General features: G+C 48.2%; 1 protein-coding gene across 1 annotated transcript in view; it reads left to right on the top strand.

The window, feature by feature from the left end:
* Nucleotides 1-20076, top strand: part of LOC117052451 (protein-arginine deiminase type-2-like) — a 59520-nt gene that overhangs the window by 32398 nt on the left and 7046 nt on the right. Inside the window, exons 9-13 of the mRNA XM_033159403.1 lie at nt 1421-1532; nt 2445-2552; nt 16728-16879; nt 18128-18272; nt 19208-19301. Of these exons, the coding sequence (XP_033015294.1) occupies nt 1421-1532; nt 2445-2552; nt 16728-16879; nt 18128-18272; nt 19208-19301 (611 nt within the window). The remainder of the gene's footprint in view (nt 1-1420; nt 1533-2444; nt 2553-16727; nt 16880-18127; nt 18273-19207; nt 19302-20076) is intronic.

Genomic DNA, 20076 nt, shown 5'->3' with positions numbered 1-20076 from the left:
GGAAGGCACTAGTGGGCAAAAAGGGAGAAAAGGCAGAAGTGTTTGTGGTATCCTGGGGGGGGGGGTAGCCTCTTGGCAGGGGCTTTGTCAACTTCAGGGGAGAGGAACATCTGCGGCACTCCAGATGTTGCCGGACTCCCAACTCGCATCACCATCCCTTAAGTCATGCTGGCTGCTGGGAGTTGCAATCCAATGACACTTAGGGGGCCACAGCTTCCCTGTCCTTGAACCCAGACCCTCACTTGCCTTTGTTGCCCATACCTACACACCTCAAACACTTGCCTTTATTACCTGCAGCTACCCCTTTCACGCGGGTGGCGCTGTGGGTTACCGCATATACTCGAGTATAAGTCGACCCAAATATAAGCCGAGGTACCTAATTTCCCTACAAAAATGTGGGAAAGCTTATTGACTCAAGTATAAGCCGGTTCACCTTTGCCACTGTGGTAGAGGAGGAACGAGCAGCCCAAAGCAGCCCTTTGGGCTGCTCCTTCCTCTTCCTCCTTTGCTGCTGTGGAGCTCACCCCGTCGCAGGGTTTCGAACCGCCATTCTTCTGATCGGCAAGCCCTAGGGCTCTGTGGTTTAACTCACAGCGCAATGTTCCCTTGTGTTATACAGAGAAGGCTGGGATCCTGTCCTGTTTAAGCAGGAGCCAGGGAAAGTGAGCACCTGTGGGGTTTTAATACTTCCTTAACTGAAGGCTTTCTGCCTTCTGGGGTCTAAAGTTTGCATTTATGTGAGCAGTTCAGGAATGGAACAAGCTGCCTGGGGAGAGTAAAGAACCGCCATTCTTGTACACTTCTTAAGGAATGGTTGACTTGAGTATAAGCCGAGGGCAGCTTTTAAAGCACAAAAAGTGTGCTGGAAAACTAGGCTTATACTCAAGTATATACGGTAAACTACAGAGCCTAGGGCTTGTTCGAATCCCTGTGATGGGGTGAGCTCCCGTTGCTTGGTCCCTGCTCCTGCCAACCTAGCAGTTCGAAAGCACAAAGTGCAAGTAGATAAATAGGTACCACTCTGGCGGGAAGGTAACCAACGTTTCCATGCACTGCTCTGGTTCTCTAGGAGTGGCTTAGTCATGCTGGCCACATGACCCAGAAGCTGTACGCTGGCTCCCTCGGCCAGTAAAGCGAGATGAGCGCCACAACCCCAGAGTCGTCCGCAGCTGGACCTAACGGTCAGGGGCCCCTTTACCTTCACCCCTTTCACAGCTCCGCCTCCTTTTAGTGGGGAACCTGGGGTACCCTACAGATGTTACCAGCTCCCATCATCTTTCACCATTGACCATGACGTCAACATCTGGAGGGGCACAGCTGTTCCCCAGCCCTGCTCTGTGGAATCTACCCCACCCCACCCCACTTTCAAGCTGGCCATGAAAGCATCCCCAGTTAACCCATCTTTGTCCTCCCCTGTCAGTGTGAAGGATAATTACCTCTTCCTGAAGGAGATCAAGAACTTGGTCAGCAAAGCTAACTGCCAGATGTCGGTCTGCTCACGGTACATGAACCGAGGGGACCGGTGGATGCAGGTGAGTGGGTTGCCAGTCTTAAACCCTGGGGAGCCATTGCTGCCAGCCAGTGTGGACAATACCAAGGTACTTGGGCCAACGACATGAGTCAGCCTAAAGCTCCCTATCCACGATTCTGTCCACATTTACTGAACTGCAATTTCCCAGGTTTTCAGTAAAGGTAAGCTGTAAGGAGAGATCCGCTGGATCAGGCCAATGGCCTGTCCAGTCCAGCATCCTGTTCTTACAGTGGCCAACCAGATGCTCATTATGGGAAACCCAGGATTCGAACACAAGAGCAATTCTCCCCTCCTGCAGTTTCCAGCAAATTGGAATTTGGAATCATTGCTGCCTCCAACTGCAGAGGTCCTTGCGGATAGTAGCCACTGACAGCTTTCTCCTCCTCCATGAATTTGTCCAGTCCCCTTGTAAAGCCATCCAAGTTGGTGACCCTGTCCTGTGGGAGAGAGTTCCACAGTTTAACTCTGTGCTGCATGAAGAAAGTCTTGCTTTTCTCTGCCCTGAATCTCCCAACGTTCAGCTTCATCGGGTGTCCTTGGTTTTAGCTGCGGGCTCCCAGATTGCTGGCAGGAGGCATGTTTAGCATGCAGAAATTTTATTTGCGGGGGGGGGGGGGGAGGAAATGATTTCTATCCCCAACGGGTCATTAAGGAACTGAGCTTGCTAGATTAAAGCAAAGCTCTTTGTGAGGAGGCAGCTCTGCAATCTAATGTTACAAAAGTTGGGCTAGTCCCCCTCTTGGGCAAGAGCCCATGGGGTTCCAGTCACTCACCCAGGGTCTGTGTTCCTTCAGAGAATTGAGACACAGCGGAGATTGTCATAGCTTTAAGAAATACGGTTTATTCACCTATTTACTCCTTCAGTCTGCATGGAGGGAGTCCAGATCTTGCTGATTTCTCTTTTCCTCTGCAGGATGAGATTGAGTTTGGCTACATCCATGCCCCCCACAAGGGCTTCCCGGTGGTCCTGGACTCCCCGAGGAACGGAGGCCTCGAAGACTTTGCTGTGAAAGAGATTTTGGTAAGAGCACCCTCTTCTTACCGCTGTTACCACAACATGTGATTTATCCTGAAATCCCTTTTGCTAAGGCAAGGTCTGCTCTCATCTGCCTTGCCATCCCAAACTTGCATCCTGCCCGGAAGGCAGACTACGCTGCACTAGACGGGCTATTGGCCAGATCCTGGCAGAGAGCAGAGCCACACTGTCTGTCGCACGCACATCCAGCCCACTTTTAAAGCGCATAATTTCCATAAGAACCTAAGGAAAGCCTGCAGGATCAGGCCAATAGCCCATCTAGTTCAGCATCGTGATCTCACAGTGGCCAAACAGTGCCCTGCAGGAAACACACAAGCAGCACAGGAGTTCTCTCCCCTACTAGGGTTTCCAGGAACTTGTACTCAGAAGTTTCACACCGCAGAGGCAGAGCACGGCCACCGTGGATAGTGACCGTTGATAGCTTTAACTTCCTCCGTGAATTTGCCCAACCCTCTTTTAAAGCCATCCAAGTTGCTGGCCCTCCCTGCCTCCTGTGGAAGTGAGTTCCACAGTTTAACTACAGGTGAAACTCGAAAATATCGAGGTTCATTTCTTTCAGTAATTCAACTTAAAAGGTGAAACTAATATATGAGATAGACACATGACATGCAAAGCGAGATATGTCGGTCCTTTATTTGTTATAATTGTGGTGATTTTGGCATACAGCTAATGAGAACCCCAAATTAACAATTTCAACTTTGGGGGTTTTCATCAGCTGTGCGCCATAATCATCACAATTATAACAAGCAAAGGCTTGACATATCTCGCTTTGCATGTCATGAGTCTATCTCATATATTAAACTCCAGTAGCTAATGAAAACAGTTGCTTACATAAATGGACTTTTCCACGATATTCTAATTTTTCGAGTTTCACCTGTATACTGTTGTTGGGCTCCCAGCTCCCGTCCTCATCCCTGACCCCTGGCCCCCGCTGGCTGGGACTGAAGGGAGTCAGAATCCTGCAGCATCTGGAGGCCAGCCCATTGGCTATTCCCCCCCCCCTCTGGCAGCAAAGGAGGCTTGTGTGTATAGCAGGGGGGGCCAAATGTGGGCATGGGAACTCCAGAAGGGTGACGTTGACCCCTTGTGATGGGGGCCAAGCCTAGCTCGTCTCTCCAGAGCCCCCCACTCCAACTTGTGTGCTTTTCGCTGGGGGGGGGGGAGGGCAGAAGCAGTTAAGGGCATCTGGGAGCAGCAGGAGGCTGACGTGGAACCCGCTGGGTCAGTCACCTGAAAAGAAATGGGTTTTTAATGCTGCTGTTTCGCTCTGCAAGATCACACTGTCTTCATCAGCTCTGTTCCCCTTGGAAAGGGCAGAGCCAAGACACTGGATGATGCAGCAGAGCTGGACTGCGTCGTCTTCCCTGTTGCTTCCCTGCCCCCTAAAAGCACCAAGGGTCCCCTTTTCTTTTTCTTTTTTAAGTTTTTATTATTTTATTTTGACAAAGTAATAATCACAAATAAATGAGAATAAAAATGTGCGTCCCGCCCCCGAGACCATACCGTTGTAACTTATCCAGCCTCCCAAAATTCCAGCACCACCTGCGATGGTTTGACCCCTTTCCGTTTTAACAGTACAAATTCTACAAACACCTTCCACATCTCCTCGGAATCATTTCTCCTGCATATTCCCCGTCTTACCTTAATGCGCACATGTCAATATATCATTCATAGCTACATCCCACACACCTCTTTATACCGTTCTTCCATTTCATATTCTGCTTGCCCCTTCCACTTCCTAGCTATCATAATGCGCGCAGCTGTCAATAAATTTGTGAGCAAGGCCTTCATAGCCTGCGAACCTTCCACCCCCTTCGTAAATTGATAATAATGCTACCTCTGGACTTTTGGTCAGCTTTAACCCAGTGATTTCTGTTATCTCCTTAAACACCCTTTGCCAAATTTTTTTAAAATTGTACATATTTACACCTCCACCACATGTGAACATAATTTCCTGTTTCCTGCCATCCCCTCGAACATAACACCGGAAACATTCCCCTTTTCTGTTTCCTTACAGTGAATAGAAATCAGAGGTCTGCAGTGGTTCCTCTGAATCCCTTGACTCATTTTTTGAAAAGGCCCAAATTAACTCATAGGAATCTGCCCCATATTGGGTCAATCCATCTAGCACAGTATTGTCTGCACAGCTACTCTCCACGGTCTCAGATAGGGAGTGTTTTCCCAGCCCTTCTTGGAGATGCTATGGACTGGACCTGCATGCAAACCAGGTGCTCTACCGCCCTGTTGTGGCCCTTTTCTTAAATGTAAAGCCCAAGGTTCTAGTCCTCAACGATTTTGGAATAAGGGGCTGACTTAAACAGTACCATAGGAGCTGCCTTTATACCCTTGGTCCACCTAGCTCAGTATTGCCTACCCCGGCTGGTAGTGGTTCTCCAAAGTTTCAGGTCTCTTCTAGCCCTACCTGAGGATGCTGCTGGGGACAGAACCTGGGACCTTCTGCATGCAAAGCAGATGCTCTGTATCATTCAGTTTTACAGCCCTTTCCCTTTCGGATCAACGGCAGCCCAGAAGGGCTCTCCAGACGTTCTTGCCAGGAGCGGAGCAAGGTGGGTGCATTGGAGTGGGGGCGACACTTGGTGTGCCCCGCCCTGCAATGCCCAAGACGAGCCCCGCCACCCGGTAAAAAGTGTGCACCAACGGTTTGCTCGCAAACCTGCTCGGCGCGCGCTTTCCTTTTTCCAGCTGGGGCGAAGGCGAGGGGCGGGCCGGGCCAGGGAGGGGTTCCCTGGCCCGCCCCTCACCTCCGCCCGCTCCGTGGCAAACCCAGCGAGCAAGTTGCGGAGCGAGGCAGCCTCGCTCCTCAGGTTTGCGAGCAAGTTGCGGAGCGAGCGAGGCTGCCTCGCTCCGCGGCTTGCTCACGGGGTTTGCTGCGGAGCGCGCATGTGCAGCTCCATACGACACATGCGCGCTTCGGAGCGACACCTCGCCCCCTGGGTTTGGCGCTCTGGGCGGCCAAGCGGCTTCGTTCGCCGCTGGTTCTTGCTTTGGGATCGCACATACTTTCGGTCGGAGAACCTAAGAAGAGATCTGGCCAGTGGGCATCCTCTTCTCACAAGGGCCCACCAGATGCCTCAGAGCAAAACCAGCAAGCAGGATTCAAGCACAAGAGCTCTCTCCCCTCTTGCCCATCCCAGCATCTGGCATTCAGCAGCATTTACTGCCTCCTAATGCAAATGCATGGTCATCGGGCTAGTAGGCATTGACAGCCCTCTCCCCTCCATGAATTTGCCTAATCCCCTAATCCTTTTTTTAAAGCCATCCGGATTGATGGCCATTTCTGCCCCCTGCAGGAGTGAGTTCCACAGTTTGTGCTGCACGAAGAAGGACTTCCTTTCATACATCCCGAATCTTCCAACGTTCGGTTTCATTGGACGTCCGCCAGTTATTGTGTTACGCTTTCTCCTTGCCACCTTTTCTCTAAAGTCCCCAAACGCTGAAGCCTTTCCTCCTAGGGAGCCTCCCTTTTCTGAACCATTTCCACCTCTCCAGGATCCTTTTTGAGGTGAGCGTCAAGAACGGGCGAGGCATCTAAAAACTGCCCGCTTTTGCCGGGACAGCCCACTGACGGCTTGCGTCAAGCAATGTCAGCCAAGGACAGGCAGGAGCCCTTGCCAGCAGCAAGTGAGAAAAGTGGGCAGGGTGAGGGCCGAACCTTTGGCAACCCCTGAACCTCATTGGACCCCAAGTCTAGATTCGCACCACCAGATCTGGTGTGTGTGTGTGTCCTTCTAGCCTCTTGTGAGATGTCTGTACCCCTGAGGTTTGGGGGATGCCAGGGCACCGGCCTGTCTTGCCGCTGGGCGCCACCCCGCGTCGCTGGTAACCGGAGACGGGAGCGCAAAGCGCCGTTATCACCCCCCCCCCTCACGGTCCGTGCTCGCCTCAGAGAAGGTTAATCGCTTTTAAACATGGTGAGATCTATCATTTATCATGCCTCGAATGAGTACAGCCAGTCCTGGATTTGTCATGCGGGAAAGGAATACCACGTTGATCTCTGGGCTCTTACTTTGCAAATATATATAAATATATGTGCAAGCAATCGCCCCTCTAAAAGGGGTGGGTGGGTGGGTGGAATAATAGCATTTAGAAAAGCAATTTTGGACTCTGGAGCGAGCTGAACGTATTATATTCCAATTGTTTGCTTTGAAGCCTCCTATCTTTTCCAGTCTCATTTTCCAGATGGGACACTTTAGACAAATATTCTCGCCCCCTTCTCCGGCAAGGCACACGTGTCCATCCATAAGCCCTTAATGGGAAAACTGAGAGGCGGGAGAAATTACTTCTCTGCGCAGAAGGGCTTGGCTTGAATCAACCAAGGGGAGAAGGACTCCTGGCCACAAACGGTCCCATCTGAGCTGTTATAGGGGCGGACACTGGGAACTTTCTGAAGGACCTTTCCTAGAAGCGGCAGAGTAGCTAGAATCTCAAAGCATACATACATATCCTTTATTCGACCGATAGTCGGAAAAACATTTCTCAATACAAAATTATAAAACTAAAAAGACATCAAAAGGATACACAAATAAATAGGACAGCGCTAGTAAACCTCGTACAGGTAACCCACATCGAGGCATTCGATTTTACACCTCCGAGCGCCAGGAAGAGGAATTTAGCCACAGATAAGGCTGTTTCCCCAGTGGGCTTATTCAGCATATATGCTACCTGCCTTTCTCTTAATCGAGAACTAAACTGAGATAGATATGGGGCTATGAGATAATTGCCTTAAATTGTCATAAAAGGGACAACTCAATAGAATGTGTTCTGTGGATTCTACCTCTCCTAAAGCACAGTGGCAGGTTCTCTGATCATATGGAACTCCTCTAAATCTTCCCATCAAAACCGCCGAGTCAAGAACATTCAGTCTGGCCGCAGTGAGAAGTCTGCGGTATTCCACGAATCTCAAAGTGTCTCAGTGAAAAGTCACGGAATTGTGGAGTTTCTAGAAATTGGTGTTCAGAAACATTGCTGCCCCCAACTGCAAGGCAGAGCTGGCTAGTAGCCGTCTTTAGCCCTCTCCTCCCTGAATTTGTCCAATCCTCTTTTAAAGGCATTGGTGTTTGTGATTATCACATCCTCCTGCAGGAACAAGTTCCACAGTTTAGCTCTGTGCTACGTGAAGAAGTCCTTTCATCATTTTATCGGCCCTGAATCTTCCAACATTCAGCTTCAGTGAGAAAGGAAGAAAGCATTTCAACTCCTCTATCGCATCACCTCTTATTTGCCTTCTCTCTGAACTAACAAGTCACAAACACTGCAACCCTTCCGTCCCCTTGATCATATTGCTTGCGTGCACTTCGCTTGGCCTTCTCCAGCTCTGCCGTCTCCTTTTTGAGGCAAGGCCTCGGGAGCCGTGGGTTTTGGAAACCACATCCCCCCCCCTCGGCAGCAAAGTTTCAAGTCTCCAATCCCTCATGAGCGTGAAGAGGAATGAGAAGAAGGCTCCGTCCCCTCACCTCCCGGAGTTAATTGCCTCTCCGCCATTTAGGGGAAGCAAGTGGAAACTGAGGCGCTAACCCAAGACATCCTCATTCCTGCATAAATCATCCTTATGGCAGCCTCCCTCTCCCCACTGTGCCCACCAGAAATTGTGCCCTTGGGGCATGCGCAGAAGGATGCCACAGACTTCTCTTTTCACCAAGCGAGTCTCCCAAGCGCAAGATAAACAGGGGCTGTGATGATTCAGGGAGCTGCTGCGAGAGGCGGGGTGCCAGGAGCCTGCATCACTTGGACAGGTTGTGTCGACTCTTTGGGGCACCCCCTCTTCTCTACTTATTGTTTTGATGTTTTTTGTTTTAATCCAGTCGCAGACGACTCTGGGTTTGTGGCGCTCATCTCGCTTTATTGGCCAAGGCAGCTGATGTACAGCTTCCGGGTCATGTGGCCAGCATGACTAAGCCGCTTCTGGCGAACCAGAGCAGCTCATGGAAACGCCATTTACCTTCCCACCGGAGTGGTACCTATTTATCTACTTGTGCTTTGACAGGCTTTCGAACTGCTAGGTTGGCAGGAGCAGGGACTGAGCAACGGGAGCTCACCCCGTCGCGGGGATTCGAACTGCTGACCTTCTGATCGGCAAGCCCTAGGCTCAGTGGTTTAGGCCACAGCCCCACCGCGTATTTTATTCTGTGAACAACCCTGTGATCTTGTAATGCAGGGTGATACATGCATTTAAAACATCAACCTCATCATCATATACCCGTGTGGTGTTGCTGCAAAATTTCTTTGAAAAGATTTACATGATGCCTTATTCAGTGACTTTTTGAAGAAGCGCACACAAAAGTAAAATGTCCATAGGAAGACAGGAAGCTGGGTTATACCGAGTCAGGCCCCTGGTTCCATCTAGCTCAGAGCTGTCCACACCGACTGGCAGCAGCTCTCCAGCATTTCGGGGAGGGAGTCTTTCCCAGCCCTACTTAGATGTCAGGATTCAACCTGGGGCCTTCTGCAGGCCAAGCAGGTGCTCTGCTGCTGAGTTGTGGCCCTTCCCTGCTTGGAGATGCTGCCAGCACTGATTGAAACTGGGGCCTCCACCACGCAAAGCAGGGGCTATACCGCTGAGTCACAGCCCTGTCCAAAAACAATATTTACACAACTGTGCAATGATTGCAAATCTCACCAAGACATATTTATTTCACAAAATTTATGCACTGCTTGATTGTAAAAGGGAAAAACAACAACAACAACCTCAACACAATTATCCATATAATAAGGGAGGAAGACCCTTCATCGCCTACAGGCAGCCACCCAATCTCAAACAGCTCCTCACCCACAATAATACAACCACAGGACTCAACATGGACACTGGTACCAGAGCCTGCAATAAACCCAGATACCAACTTTGCTGCCACATAAACCCGGACAACACCATTACTGGTCCCAACAACATCAAACATACCATCTCAGGACTATTTAATTGCTCATCTTCCAACATTGTGTATGCAATCAAATGCCAACAGTGCCCTTCAGCTCTCTATATTGGACAAACAGGCCAAACCCTACGCCAAAGGATAAATGGACATAAATCTGATATCAGGAATCACAAGACAGAGAAACCAGTAGGAGAACACTTCAATCTCCCAGGACATTCTATAAAAGATCTCAAAGTAGCTGTCTTAATACAAAGAAATTTCAGAAATAGACTGGAAAGAGAAGTGGCTGAATTGCAACTAATCACCAAACTTAGAACCATGGAGAAACCTGGTCTGAACAAAGACATTGGATTCTTATCTCATTATACTTAACTAAGCTATCTTTAGCCATCTCACCCCTTGCCTTTCCCTGCAAGACTAATTGCAGCCGTTAAGAGTCATCAACAGGTTTTCCACACCTATCAGCTGATCACCCATTCCCACCACCCTCTGAGTAATACCCCTCCCCACTCCCTCACTATATTTAAGGATCTGGTGACTTCTGTTTCAATGTATCTGAAGAAGTGTGCATGCACACGAAAGCTCATACCAAGAACAAACTCAGTTGGTCTCTAAGGTGCTACTGGAAAGAATTTTCTATTTTGTTTTGACAATTATCCATAAGAATAATGGGCAACAGTCATTCAATGCATGCAGAAAGTCACAACTTTGCAAGAGCAGAATGTGCTGGGGTGTTTTGTTTTGTTTCGTTTTTGAGGTTCTTTCGGGATTTAACAGATCTCTCTACCCAACTCCACCCAGGCAGATCCCCTTATTAATGCCATTTGGTGGCCCTCCCCTCCCCTCCGAAATCACCCAGTCCTTGGGCTCCAGCGATGCAGCTGGCACGCTGCCCCCTTCCCAGGGAGGCTTTTGCAGCCCGCCCCATACCATGAATTCGTAAGATGGCATCGCAATTGGCTACGGCCATGAGGCCGCCCCAGTTATCCTCGGACGCGCAAAACAGGCCTTCGCAGTCAGGATTATTGAATGACGAAGGATTAAGGCGATGAAACAGATACCCTGAGTCATTCTGAAATCTATTTGGAGGTAGGATTCGTACGGGGAGCTCTGGTAACGTTATCCAGGCAAAAGACTCTGCGCTTTCTCTGGTGGCTCCCTGGCCACTCCTACCCACCCGCCATTCTGAGCCCACGAGGCCTTTAAGGAAAAGACACGTTTTGTCCAAGGACATCGCAGGGAAGGAATCCCAGTTCTTTCCTGGCCTTGGGATGAAGCCGTCAAGCTGTCGGCGGCAGCAACTTTGCTTTCTCCTTGGCCGGGTTGGCTCAATCGCCGAAGCATCTTCTGGCAGGGAGAAAAAGGGCCCTCCTGCGACGCGCTTCGTTACACCGCCCGGTAACCTAATCGCGGAGATGGGATTACACCTCGCAAAGTAGGTTCGAACAACCTAATATCCTGCCAGGCGGTTTTTCAGTGCCAAGTCTCGTTGAAACCTAGACCCATTTTGTGACTCCTTTCCATCTTTCCTGCTCTGAATCCCTGTTCTCCTTTCTTAAAAACGTAAGAGGAGCCCTGCTGGATCAGGCCGAAGTTCTAAATAATAATAATAATAATAATAATAATAATAATAATAATAATAATAATATTTACTCTGGGAGGCTTCCAGCACATATAAAAACATAATAAAACGTCAAACGTTAAAAAGTTCCCCATACAGGGCTGCCTTCAGATGTCTTCTAAAAGTTGTGTAGTTCTTTATCTCCTTGACATATGATGGGAGGGCAGGTGCCACCACCAAGAAGGCCCTTTGCCTGGTTCCCTGTAGCTTCACTTCTCTCAGGGAGGGAGCCGCCAGAAGACCCTCAGAGCTAGACCTCAGTGTCCGGGCTGAACGATGTGGGTGGAGATGTTCCTTCCGGTATACAGAGCCAATGCCGTTTAGGGCTTTAGAGGTCAACGCCAACACTTTGAATTGTGCTCCAAAACATACTGGGAGCCGATGTAGGTCTTTCAGGATCGGTGCCATACGGTGGCTGCTCCCAGTTACCAGCGTAGCTGCTGCGTTCTGGATGAGTTGTCGTTTCTGAGTCACCTTCAAAGTTAGCCCCACGTAGAGCGCATTGAAGGAGTAGCCCAAGCAGGAGATAACCAGAGCATGTACCATTCTGGTGAGACAGTGCTTGCGCAGGCAGGGTCTCAGCCGATGTACCTGATGGAGCTGGTCGGACCGGATAGAGCATCCTGTTCTCATGGTGGGCAACCAGATACCCATTATAGGGAACCCACAAAGAGGATTTGAGTGCAAATGCAACCCTCCCCTTCTGTGGTTTCCAGCAACTGTTATTCAGAAGCATTGCTGCCTCTGGCTGCAAAGGCAGAGCATAGTCATTGTGGCTAGTAGCCAGTGATAACTCTCTCCTCCACGAATTTGCCCAGTTCTCTTTTTAAAATATCAAAGCCGGTGACTGTTATGGCTTCTTGCGGGAGCAAATTCCACAGTTTAACTCTGCGCTGTGTGAAGGACTTTCTTATATCCCAAATCTTTCAACATTCAGCTTCATTGGATGCCCACAAGTATTGTTTTCAGAGAGAGGGAGGAAACGTTTATCTTTCCACTCTCCATGCATTGCATTTTTTTAAAAAAACAATGTTTATAAATCTGTCTCTTAAATCATTCCTGTCCTAATCCCTGTTGGCCCTTCTTCAGCCTCGGAAGTTGACCCGCGTTAAATTGCTGTATACAAGCAGCATGCGGGTGGCGCTGTGGTCTAAACCACTGAGCCTCTTGGGCTTGCTGATCAGAAGGTCGGCGGTTCGAATCAACGTGACGGGGTGAGCTCCCATTGCTGTGTCTCAGCTCCTGCCAACCAAGCAGTTCGAAAGCACGCCATCGCAAGTAGATAAATAGGTACCGCTCCGGCAGGAAGGTAAATGGCCTTTCCATGCGCTGCTCTGGTCCGCCAGAAGTGGCTTACTCTTGCTGGCCACATGACCTGGAAGCTGTACGCTGTGGCGGGAAAGTAAACGGTGTTTCCGTGCGCTCTGGCACTCGTCACGGTGTCCCGTTGCGCCAGAAGCATTTTAGTCATGCTGGCCACATGACCCAGAAAGCTGTCTGCGGACAAACGCCGGCTCCCTGAACGCGAGATGAGTGCTGCCTTTGACTGGACTTAACCATCCAGGGGTCCTTTACCTTTTACTTTTATACAAGCAGAGCATTTGTGTGTATTCACCAGCAGTGTGTGGGGTGTCTCAGGTCTAGATCAGTTACTCTTCTCCTTTTCCACTTAGAGAAGAGGCAAGCAAGAGGTGAGAGCAATTGATAGAATCTTCTGCAGGAGTCAGTGATAGCCACCAACTTGAATGGATTTTAATAATAATAATAATAATAATAATAATAATAATAATAATAATAATAATAATAATAATTAATAATGATTTATTTATACCCCACCCATCTGGCTAGGTCTGCCCAGCCACTCTGGGTGGCCTCCAACAAATATTAAAATACAATACAAAGTCAGATTAAAAACTTCCCTAAACAGGGCTGCCTTCAGGTATTTTCTAAATGACAGGTAGTTGTTTATCTCTCTGACCCCTGATGGGAGGGCGTTCCACAGGGCGGGCGCCACTACCGAGAAGGCCCTCTCCCTGGTTCCCTGTAGCTTTGCTTCTCGCAGTGAGGGAACCGCCAGAAGGCCCTCGGTGCTGGATCTCAGTGTCCGGGCTGAACGGTGGGGGTGGAGACGCTCCTTTAAAAGAGGGTTGCACAAATTCATGGATTAGAGGGGAGAGCTTGGTTGGTTAGAGCGTGGTGCTGATAATGCCAAGGTTGCAGGTCTGGTCCCCGCATGGGACAGCTGCATATTTCTGCATTGTGCGGGGGGTTGGATGAGATGATCTTCAGAGTCCCTTCCAGTGCTACAATTCTATGATGGCTACTAGCCAAAACGGCCGTGCTCTGCTTCCACAGTCAGAGGCAGCAATGCTTCTGAATCCCAGTTACTTAAAACCACAGGAGTGGAGAGGGTTCTTGTGCTCGGATCCTGCTTACAGGTTTCCCACAAGCAACTGTGAGAAGAGGATGCTGGGCTTGGTGGGCTGTATGATGCAAGGACTTATGGGAGTTGTAGTCCAAAACAGCTGGAGGGCATCTAGCTGCTGGAGGCTGTATTGAAGACTCTTGTCCTGAGGTCAGTGTGGGACCTTTTAAAAATAAAAATACATGAACTTCCGTTATGAGTTTCTCTCCCTCCCTTAGCCAAGCCCTCCCCTCTTCAAACATCTTTTCCTTTTTGGGCAGAGATTTTTAAACTGCCCAATTGCAGATTCCCTCTCTGTCACTCGTAAATCTTTCTGGTGCTGACTTGAATCCATGACATCTTATCCCTGCAAGACAGCTGGTCCCCCCAGCAGTTGGTGGCTACCGGCTTTCAGCACCGCAAACCTCCACATACACGCAGACATACACCCCCCCCCCCAAAAAAAACTGAGGGATGATATGTTTGAGTCCTCTCTCGGGGAAGAAGGCAGGTGGGCTGGAGAGATGCTTCCCTGGGTGCTGAGCAATCTTTTAAATTGGTGGCTTCTGTGAAAAGTTCATGGAAGGGCCATAGCTCAGCGTGGTACTAGGGGCACCTGCTTGGCATGCAGAAGGTCCCCGGTTCAGTCCCCGCTGGCAGCATCTCCAGGTAGGTCTGGAAATGTCCCCTGCCTTTAACCCTTGAGAGCCATTGCTGCAAGTCAGTGTAGGCAACATTGAGCTAGAACAGGGGTGGCCAACTCCCAAGAGACTGCGATCTACTCACAGAGTTAAAAACTGGCAATGATCTACCCCCCCCCTTTTGGGGTTCAGGTCAAAGTTGTTGAGCTTTTTATAGGAAGGAGGAAGGTTGTTTTATAGGAAGGAGGAACAGTTGTTCAGCTTCTTTGAGGGGAGCCAATGATCTACCAGTGATCTACCACAGACGTCCAGTGATCTACCAGTAGATCACGATCCACCTGTTGGATATGCCTGAGCTAGAAGAACCAATAGGTTTGATTCAATGCAAGGCTGCTTCCAACATTTCAGTTTTATGCCCGGTATGTAGCTCTCTCCGTGGTCCCCAAATTTCGACTTAATTCCAAATTAAGCTGTGTGGCTTAATAAACCGAGGCTATGTGCAATTTTCTGGCTGCCGTCTGTGTGCGTTTTAAGTAGATATGAGCTTGGGTTGCAGATGTGAGCTTGGATTAGGCGAGGCAGGGTGGGCTCTTAGCCCAGACCTTACCATATTTAGGGACGTTCGTGCTGGAAAGATGTATTTGCTTCACGCTTTCCCTTTCCCAGTTAATGATCCCTTTTATACTTTGCTTTGGACTGCAGTGCAAAGTCAATAGCAAGAGTGCCTCTGAGCATATGTTGTTCCTATTTCTTCTAACTTTTAACCCTGCTCTTCCCAAGGAGTCTGTTTAAGATTTTAACCTTGTTGTGGTTTTAGGCTGGTTTGAATGGATGCCTTTTTCCATTTATATTTGTGGCTCTGAGTTTCTCTCTCTCTCTCTCTCTCTATATATATATATATATATGATAATAGCAATAAATTAATTCATTAAAAGCAATCTCCTTTCCCCGACACACACAGATGCAAATAATCCTCAGAGAATTGCCACGAGCTCAGCAGATAAAGTGAAAAAGTCAATGAGGGGGGCAGGCAGCCCACCCAGCTGAACTCCAGCATGTGCCCTCCAAATGGAGCTTATGGGGGATTTAAACAGCTCAGGGAACTGGGATGGGCCTCACTGTGGAGACATTTCATGCTTATTAGCAGAGTATTGTGACATCTTGTCTGTCAGGACAGCTGCTTCACACCTCTGAGCCCTCTGCAAGATAACATTAGGACACACTTTCTGCCCTTTAGAGCTTCCTTTGTGTTACTCAGCAAGGTTTGTTTCAAGACCCTTCCCTTTTGTTGACCTAAGGCGCCATCTACACTGTGCATTTAAAGCACTACTATCCCATGGTAGCTGTAGTCTGTTATGGGTGTTGCGGGTTGTTTGGAGAGTCAGGTCCCTCTCTGAGAGTTCCCAGAATTCCCCTGCAATTCCCAGAGTTCCCTGGGAAGAGGGCTTAATTATCAACCCATGAAGGAGCTCAGAGACAATTTATTGATGATTATGTGTATTATTATTATTTCAGGCAGCCTGTATCGGGCGGTTTTTAATGCTTGATGTTTTTATTATGTTTTTAGATATGCTGAAAGCTGCCCAGAATGGCTGGGGGAAACCAGCCAGATGGCCGGGTTATAAATGATGATAATAATATTGCTGTTGTTGTTTCAATTTATATATAGTGGTATCTTGGTTCTCAAATTTCATCCATTCCGGAAGTCCGTTCCAAAACCAAAGCATCCCAAAACCAAGGCTTGCTTTCCCATAGAACGTAATGCAAAATGGATTCATCCATTTCAGACTTTTAAAAACAACCCCTAAAACAGCCATTTAACATGAATTTTACTATCTAATGAGACCATTGATCCATAAAATGAAAGCAATAAACAATGTGCTGCAGTCACACAGTCATTCAGTAGCTGAACTGGGTTCCACACAGTCACAGAAAAGGAGCCGCAAAAACAGAAAAGCAAAATAAATAGGAAAAACAGACAGACCTTACCGTAACACTCAAATCAGATGTGTGGCACTCAAAATGGAAGCGTGGCGCTCAAATCGGAAGTGTGGCACTCAAAAAGGAGCATGTTCGGCTTCCTAAAAAAGTTCGCAAACCGGAACACTTACTTCTGGGTTTGTAGTGTTTGGGTTCCAAATTGTTTGAGTACCAAGGTGTTTGAGAACTAAGGTACCACTGTAATGCCCTTTAATCAAAAGACGTCAGGGCAGTGTACAACATTAGAGAACGAATTACAAAACATCAGTGATAACAACAGTAAAAAGCATGCTGATAGACAGCCTAATAGTAAAATAATCATAATAATAGCAATTCTCTCCCCCACAACTTTGCAGGCCATGGGTTACTTAATAATCAGAGGCCGGGGGGTAAAGAGGAATGTTTTTGCCTGGTGTCTAAAGATGATGGCACCAGGTGAGCCTCTCTGGGGAGAGCGTTCAACAATCAGGAAGCCACCAATGCTTCAATGGGATCTCCGATTTGAACCCTTTCAGCCGTACACACAGGCATTCACCATTTCTTTGCCAATTTAACAATGATTACCTAACATTGTAGTAGTTGCCCTGTGATTGAAGCAGGTATCTCCCCCCCCCCCCCCCGCAGGGCCCAGACTTCGGCTACGTGTCAAGGGAGCCCCTCTTTGAAGAAGTCACCAGCTTGGACTCTTTTGGGAATCTGGAAGTCAGCCCGCCAGTGACTGCCAATGGGAAAGAGTACCCTTTGGGAAGAATCCTCATCGGAAGCAGCTTCCCTCTGTAAGAAAGAGTGCACGCGGATGTAGATACTGTAAAAGACCAGGCGACCTGAATTTCTGGTTTAGAAAAGAAAACTCGAAACCCACCACTGACCATTATCAATCATAGGGGATGGGCACCTTTTTTTTTGCCTTGTGCGAAGTCTCCCACCGTTGCCTGCCATCGTTGGATGAGGACAGAGGCTAAAGAAGCATGTTTAGGGAAGCTTTTAATGTCTGACGAATTATTGTATTTTAATATTGTGTTGGAAGCCGCCCAGAGTGGCTGGGGAGGACCAGCCATATGGGTGGGGTATAAATAATAAATTGTTATTATTGGAAGAATTAAGATAAATATGCATTTTCCTGCTAAAGGGGAAAACACCCAGCCTTTTATGTGGCCAGAAGCTGGCATCTGAGCCTCATGTCAACGGTGGCAAGAGCGATTGTGTCCTCCACTGAGGGCCTCACAGCTTGCAGCGAAAGCAGTGCTAAACTCTGGCGAAGGAGAAGATCTGCCAGCTGCCTCACTCAGAGAAATGAAAATGTCTGTTTTCACTGGCCCCGTTTTTCTCTCTCATTCTTTTCCTCCTCCTCTTCTGGTGGGAATGTGCTTATATAATGAAATACCCAAAGATATTTCAAAACACTTATCATCCAATAGCTTTTTTTAGTACAGTCAAACCTCAGTTGTCGAACGCAATCCGTTCCGGAAGCCCATTCGGCTTCTGAAATGTTCGACAACCGAGGCGTGGCTTACGATTGATTACAGGAGCTTCCTGCACGCAGTAGAAACCGCGTCGGATGTTTGGCTTCTGAAAGACGTTCGAAAACCGGAACATTTACTTCCGGGTTTTCAGCTTTTGGGAAATGTTCCGAAACTGAGGCATTTGGGATCCAAGGTTTAACTGTACATACATAACTTCTTCTTGACTTCCCACCCCTCCTTTCCTGATTTTTATTTTTATTACTCCTTTTTATTAGCTGCTTTAAAACACATATGTTTTTATTATCTAAGCCCCAATATCACTAATTCTTTCAATAATCTTCTGCTTCTGTTTCAAATCCTGCCTGCGACTTCATGTACGGGCAATAGTTTGATAGATAATCCACCAATGATTTCCATTCCCCCTTAAACAATTCATCATTATGTCCTCTTAGTTTAGCAGTCATTTCCTCCATTTCAGCATATTCCATCAGTTTTATAAGCCATTCATCCATAATTGGTCGTCGTCCTTCTTTTTCTTGGGGGGGATGTTGACCTTTTCAGGTCCGCAGGGCGGAGGATGACCAAGGTGGTGCGGGATTTCCTCTATGCCCAGAAAGTCCAGTCACCCATCGAGCTCTACTCTGACTGGCTGACGGTGGGCCACGTGGACGAGTTTGTGACTTTTGTCCCCATTCCTGGCAAAAAGGTGAGCATCAGCTGCGATGGTCCGTGACCCTTACTCGTCGTCGCTAGTTAATTATGTGTTTTTGGCTGAGAAACAGCAATGAAAGCATAGCTGGTGTGGCCATAACCTTCCTCTCCTATGGTTTCATCCAGTCCTCTTTTAAAGGATTGGACGGAGACTATGGGGATGGGGAGAGTGTGCATGTGTGAATTCAGCAATGCTTGGTTTGTTTTGGGTTCTTAGTTTGTTAATATTGTTTTGTGGGTTATGAGTGCTGTAACGATTTGTGAATTTTATAATGCGACTTTTCTTGTGGTTGTGCTGGTTAGCCTATTTCCAAAATTATTTTCTTAATGGTGTTTTATGGTTGATTATTTTGTGTGATTTATGTTGCGGTTGTGATGTTCTGCTGTGTTGTTGTTTATGGCATGTAAGCTGCTTTGTGACTCATGTGAGTTAAAAGCAGCATAGGAAAATAATATATAAATAAAGCAAGCAAGCAAGCAAAGGTAAAGTCCTGTCAAAGGTGACTATGGGGTTGCGGCGCTCATCTCGCTTTCAGGCTGAGGGAGCCGCCGTTTGTCCACAGACAGCTTTCCGGGTCATGCGGCCAGCATGACTAAACCGCTTCTGGCGCAACGGAACACTACGACAGAAACCAGAGTGCATGAAAACACCATTTACCTTCCCGCTGCAGCAGTACCTATTTATCTACTTGCACTAGTGTGCTTTCAAACTGCTAAGTTGGCCGACCTTCTGATCGGCAAGCCCAAGAGGCTCAGTGGTTTAGATCACAGCGCCACCCGCATCCCTGATAAGCAAGCAAGCCATCCAGATGGATGGCCAGCACGGCCTCCTGTGGGAGGGAGTTCCATAGTTTAACCATGACCTGCGTGGAAAAGTCCTTTCTTTTATCTGCCCTGATATGGTCCTTCGTTTCCCTTTCCTCCTCTCAGCAATTCCGGATGCTCATGGCCAGCCCTTCCGCCTGCTACAAGCTGTTCAGGGAGAAGCAGAAAGAAGGCCACGGAGAAGCCGTCATGTTCAAAGGTAGGCTGTTCAGACAGACGCAGGATAAGAGCATAAAAAGAAACCCTGCTAGATCAGGCCGGTGGCCCATCTAAGTCCAGCATCCTGTTCTCACAGGGGCCAACTAGATGCCTGTGGGAAACCCGCAAACAGAAGCCGAGCACAAGAGCACTTTTCCTTCCGTGTGATTTTCAGAGTATAGCCATCGTGGCTTGTAGCCATTGATAGCCCTCCCCTCCTCCTTGAATATGTCCAATTTTCTTTCAAAGCCATCCAGGTTGGTGGGCCGTCCCTGCCTCATGTGGGCGGGAGTTCCACAGTTCAACGCTGCGTGAATGACTTTCTTTTACCTGTTCTGAATTTTCCGACATTCCATGAGTTGCAGTGTTACGAGAGAGGGAGAAAAGCTTTTCTGTACCCACGTTATTCATGCCAGGCAGAGTTTTGTATACCTATCTTGTCCTGCCTCTTACTTGCCTTTTCTCTAAACTAAAAAGTCCCCCAAACTGCGATCTTGCTTCCTGCAGCTGTCTTGGAACAGAGTCCTGCCTCTGAGGAGGGGATTGGACCCTCCGGGCATGTTTGCACTTGTTTTTTGAAAATTGCCTTGTGCAAAATTGGCTCATCAGTTTTATCACTCCTTTCGCAAAGTACATTGTAACTCAAACCAAAACTCTACTCTACTCTCTCTCTCTCTCTCTCTCTCTCTCTCTCTCACACACACACACACACACACACACACACTCTCTCTCTCTCTCTCTCACACACACACACACAGAGAGAGAGAGAGAGAGAG

The sequence above is a fragment of the Lacerta agilis genome, chromosome 8 (genome assembly GCF_009819535.1).
Source record: "Lacerta agilis isolate rLacAgi1 chromosome 8, rLacAgi1.pri, whole genome shotgun sequence".
Classification (NCBI taxonomy): domain Eukaryota; kingdom Metazoa; phylum Chordata; class Lepidosauria; order Squamata; family Lacertidae; genus Lacerta; species Lacerta agilis.
Note: the sequence above shows the minus strand (reverse complement) of the source record. Positions and strands in the feature narration are given on the sequence as shown.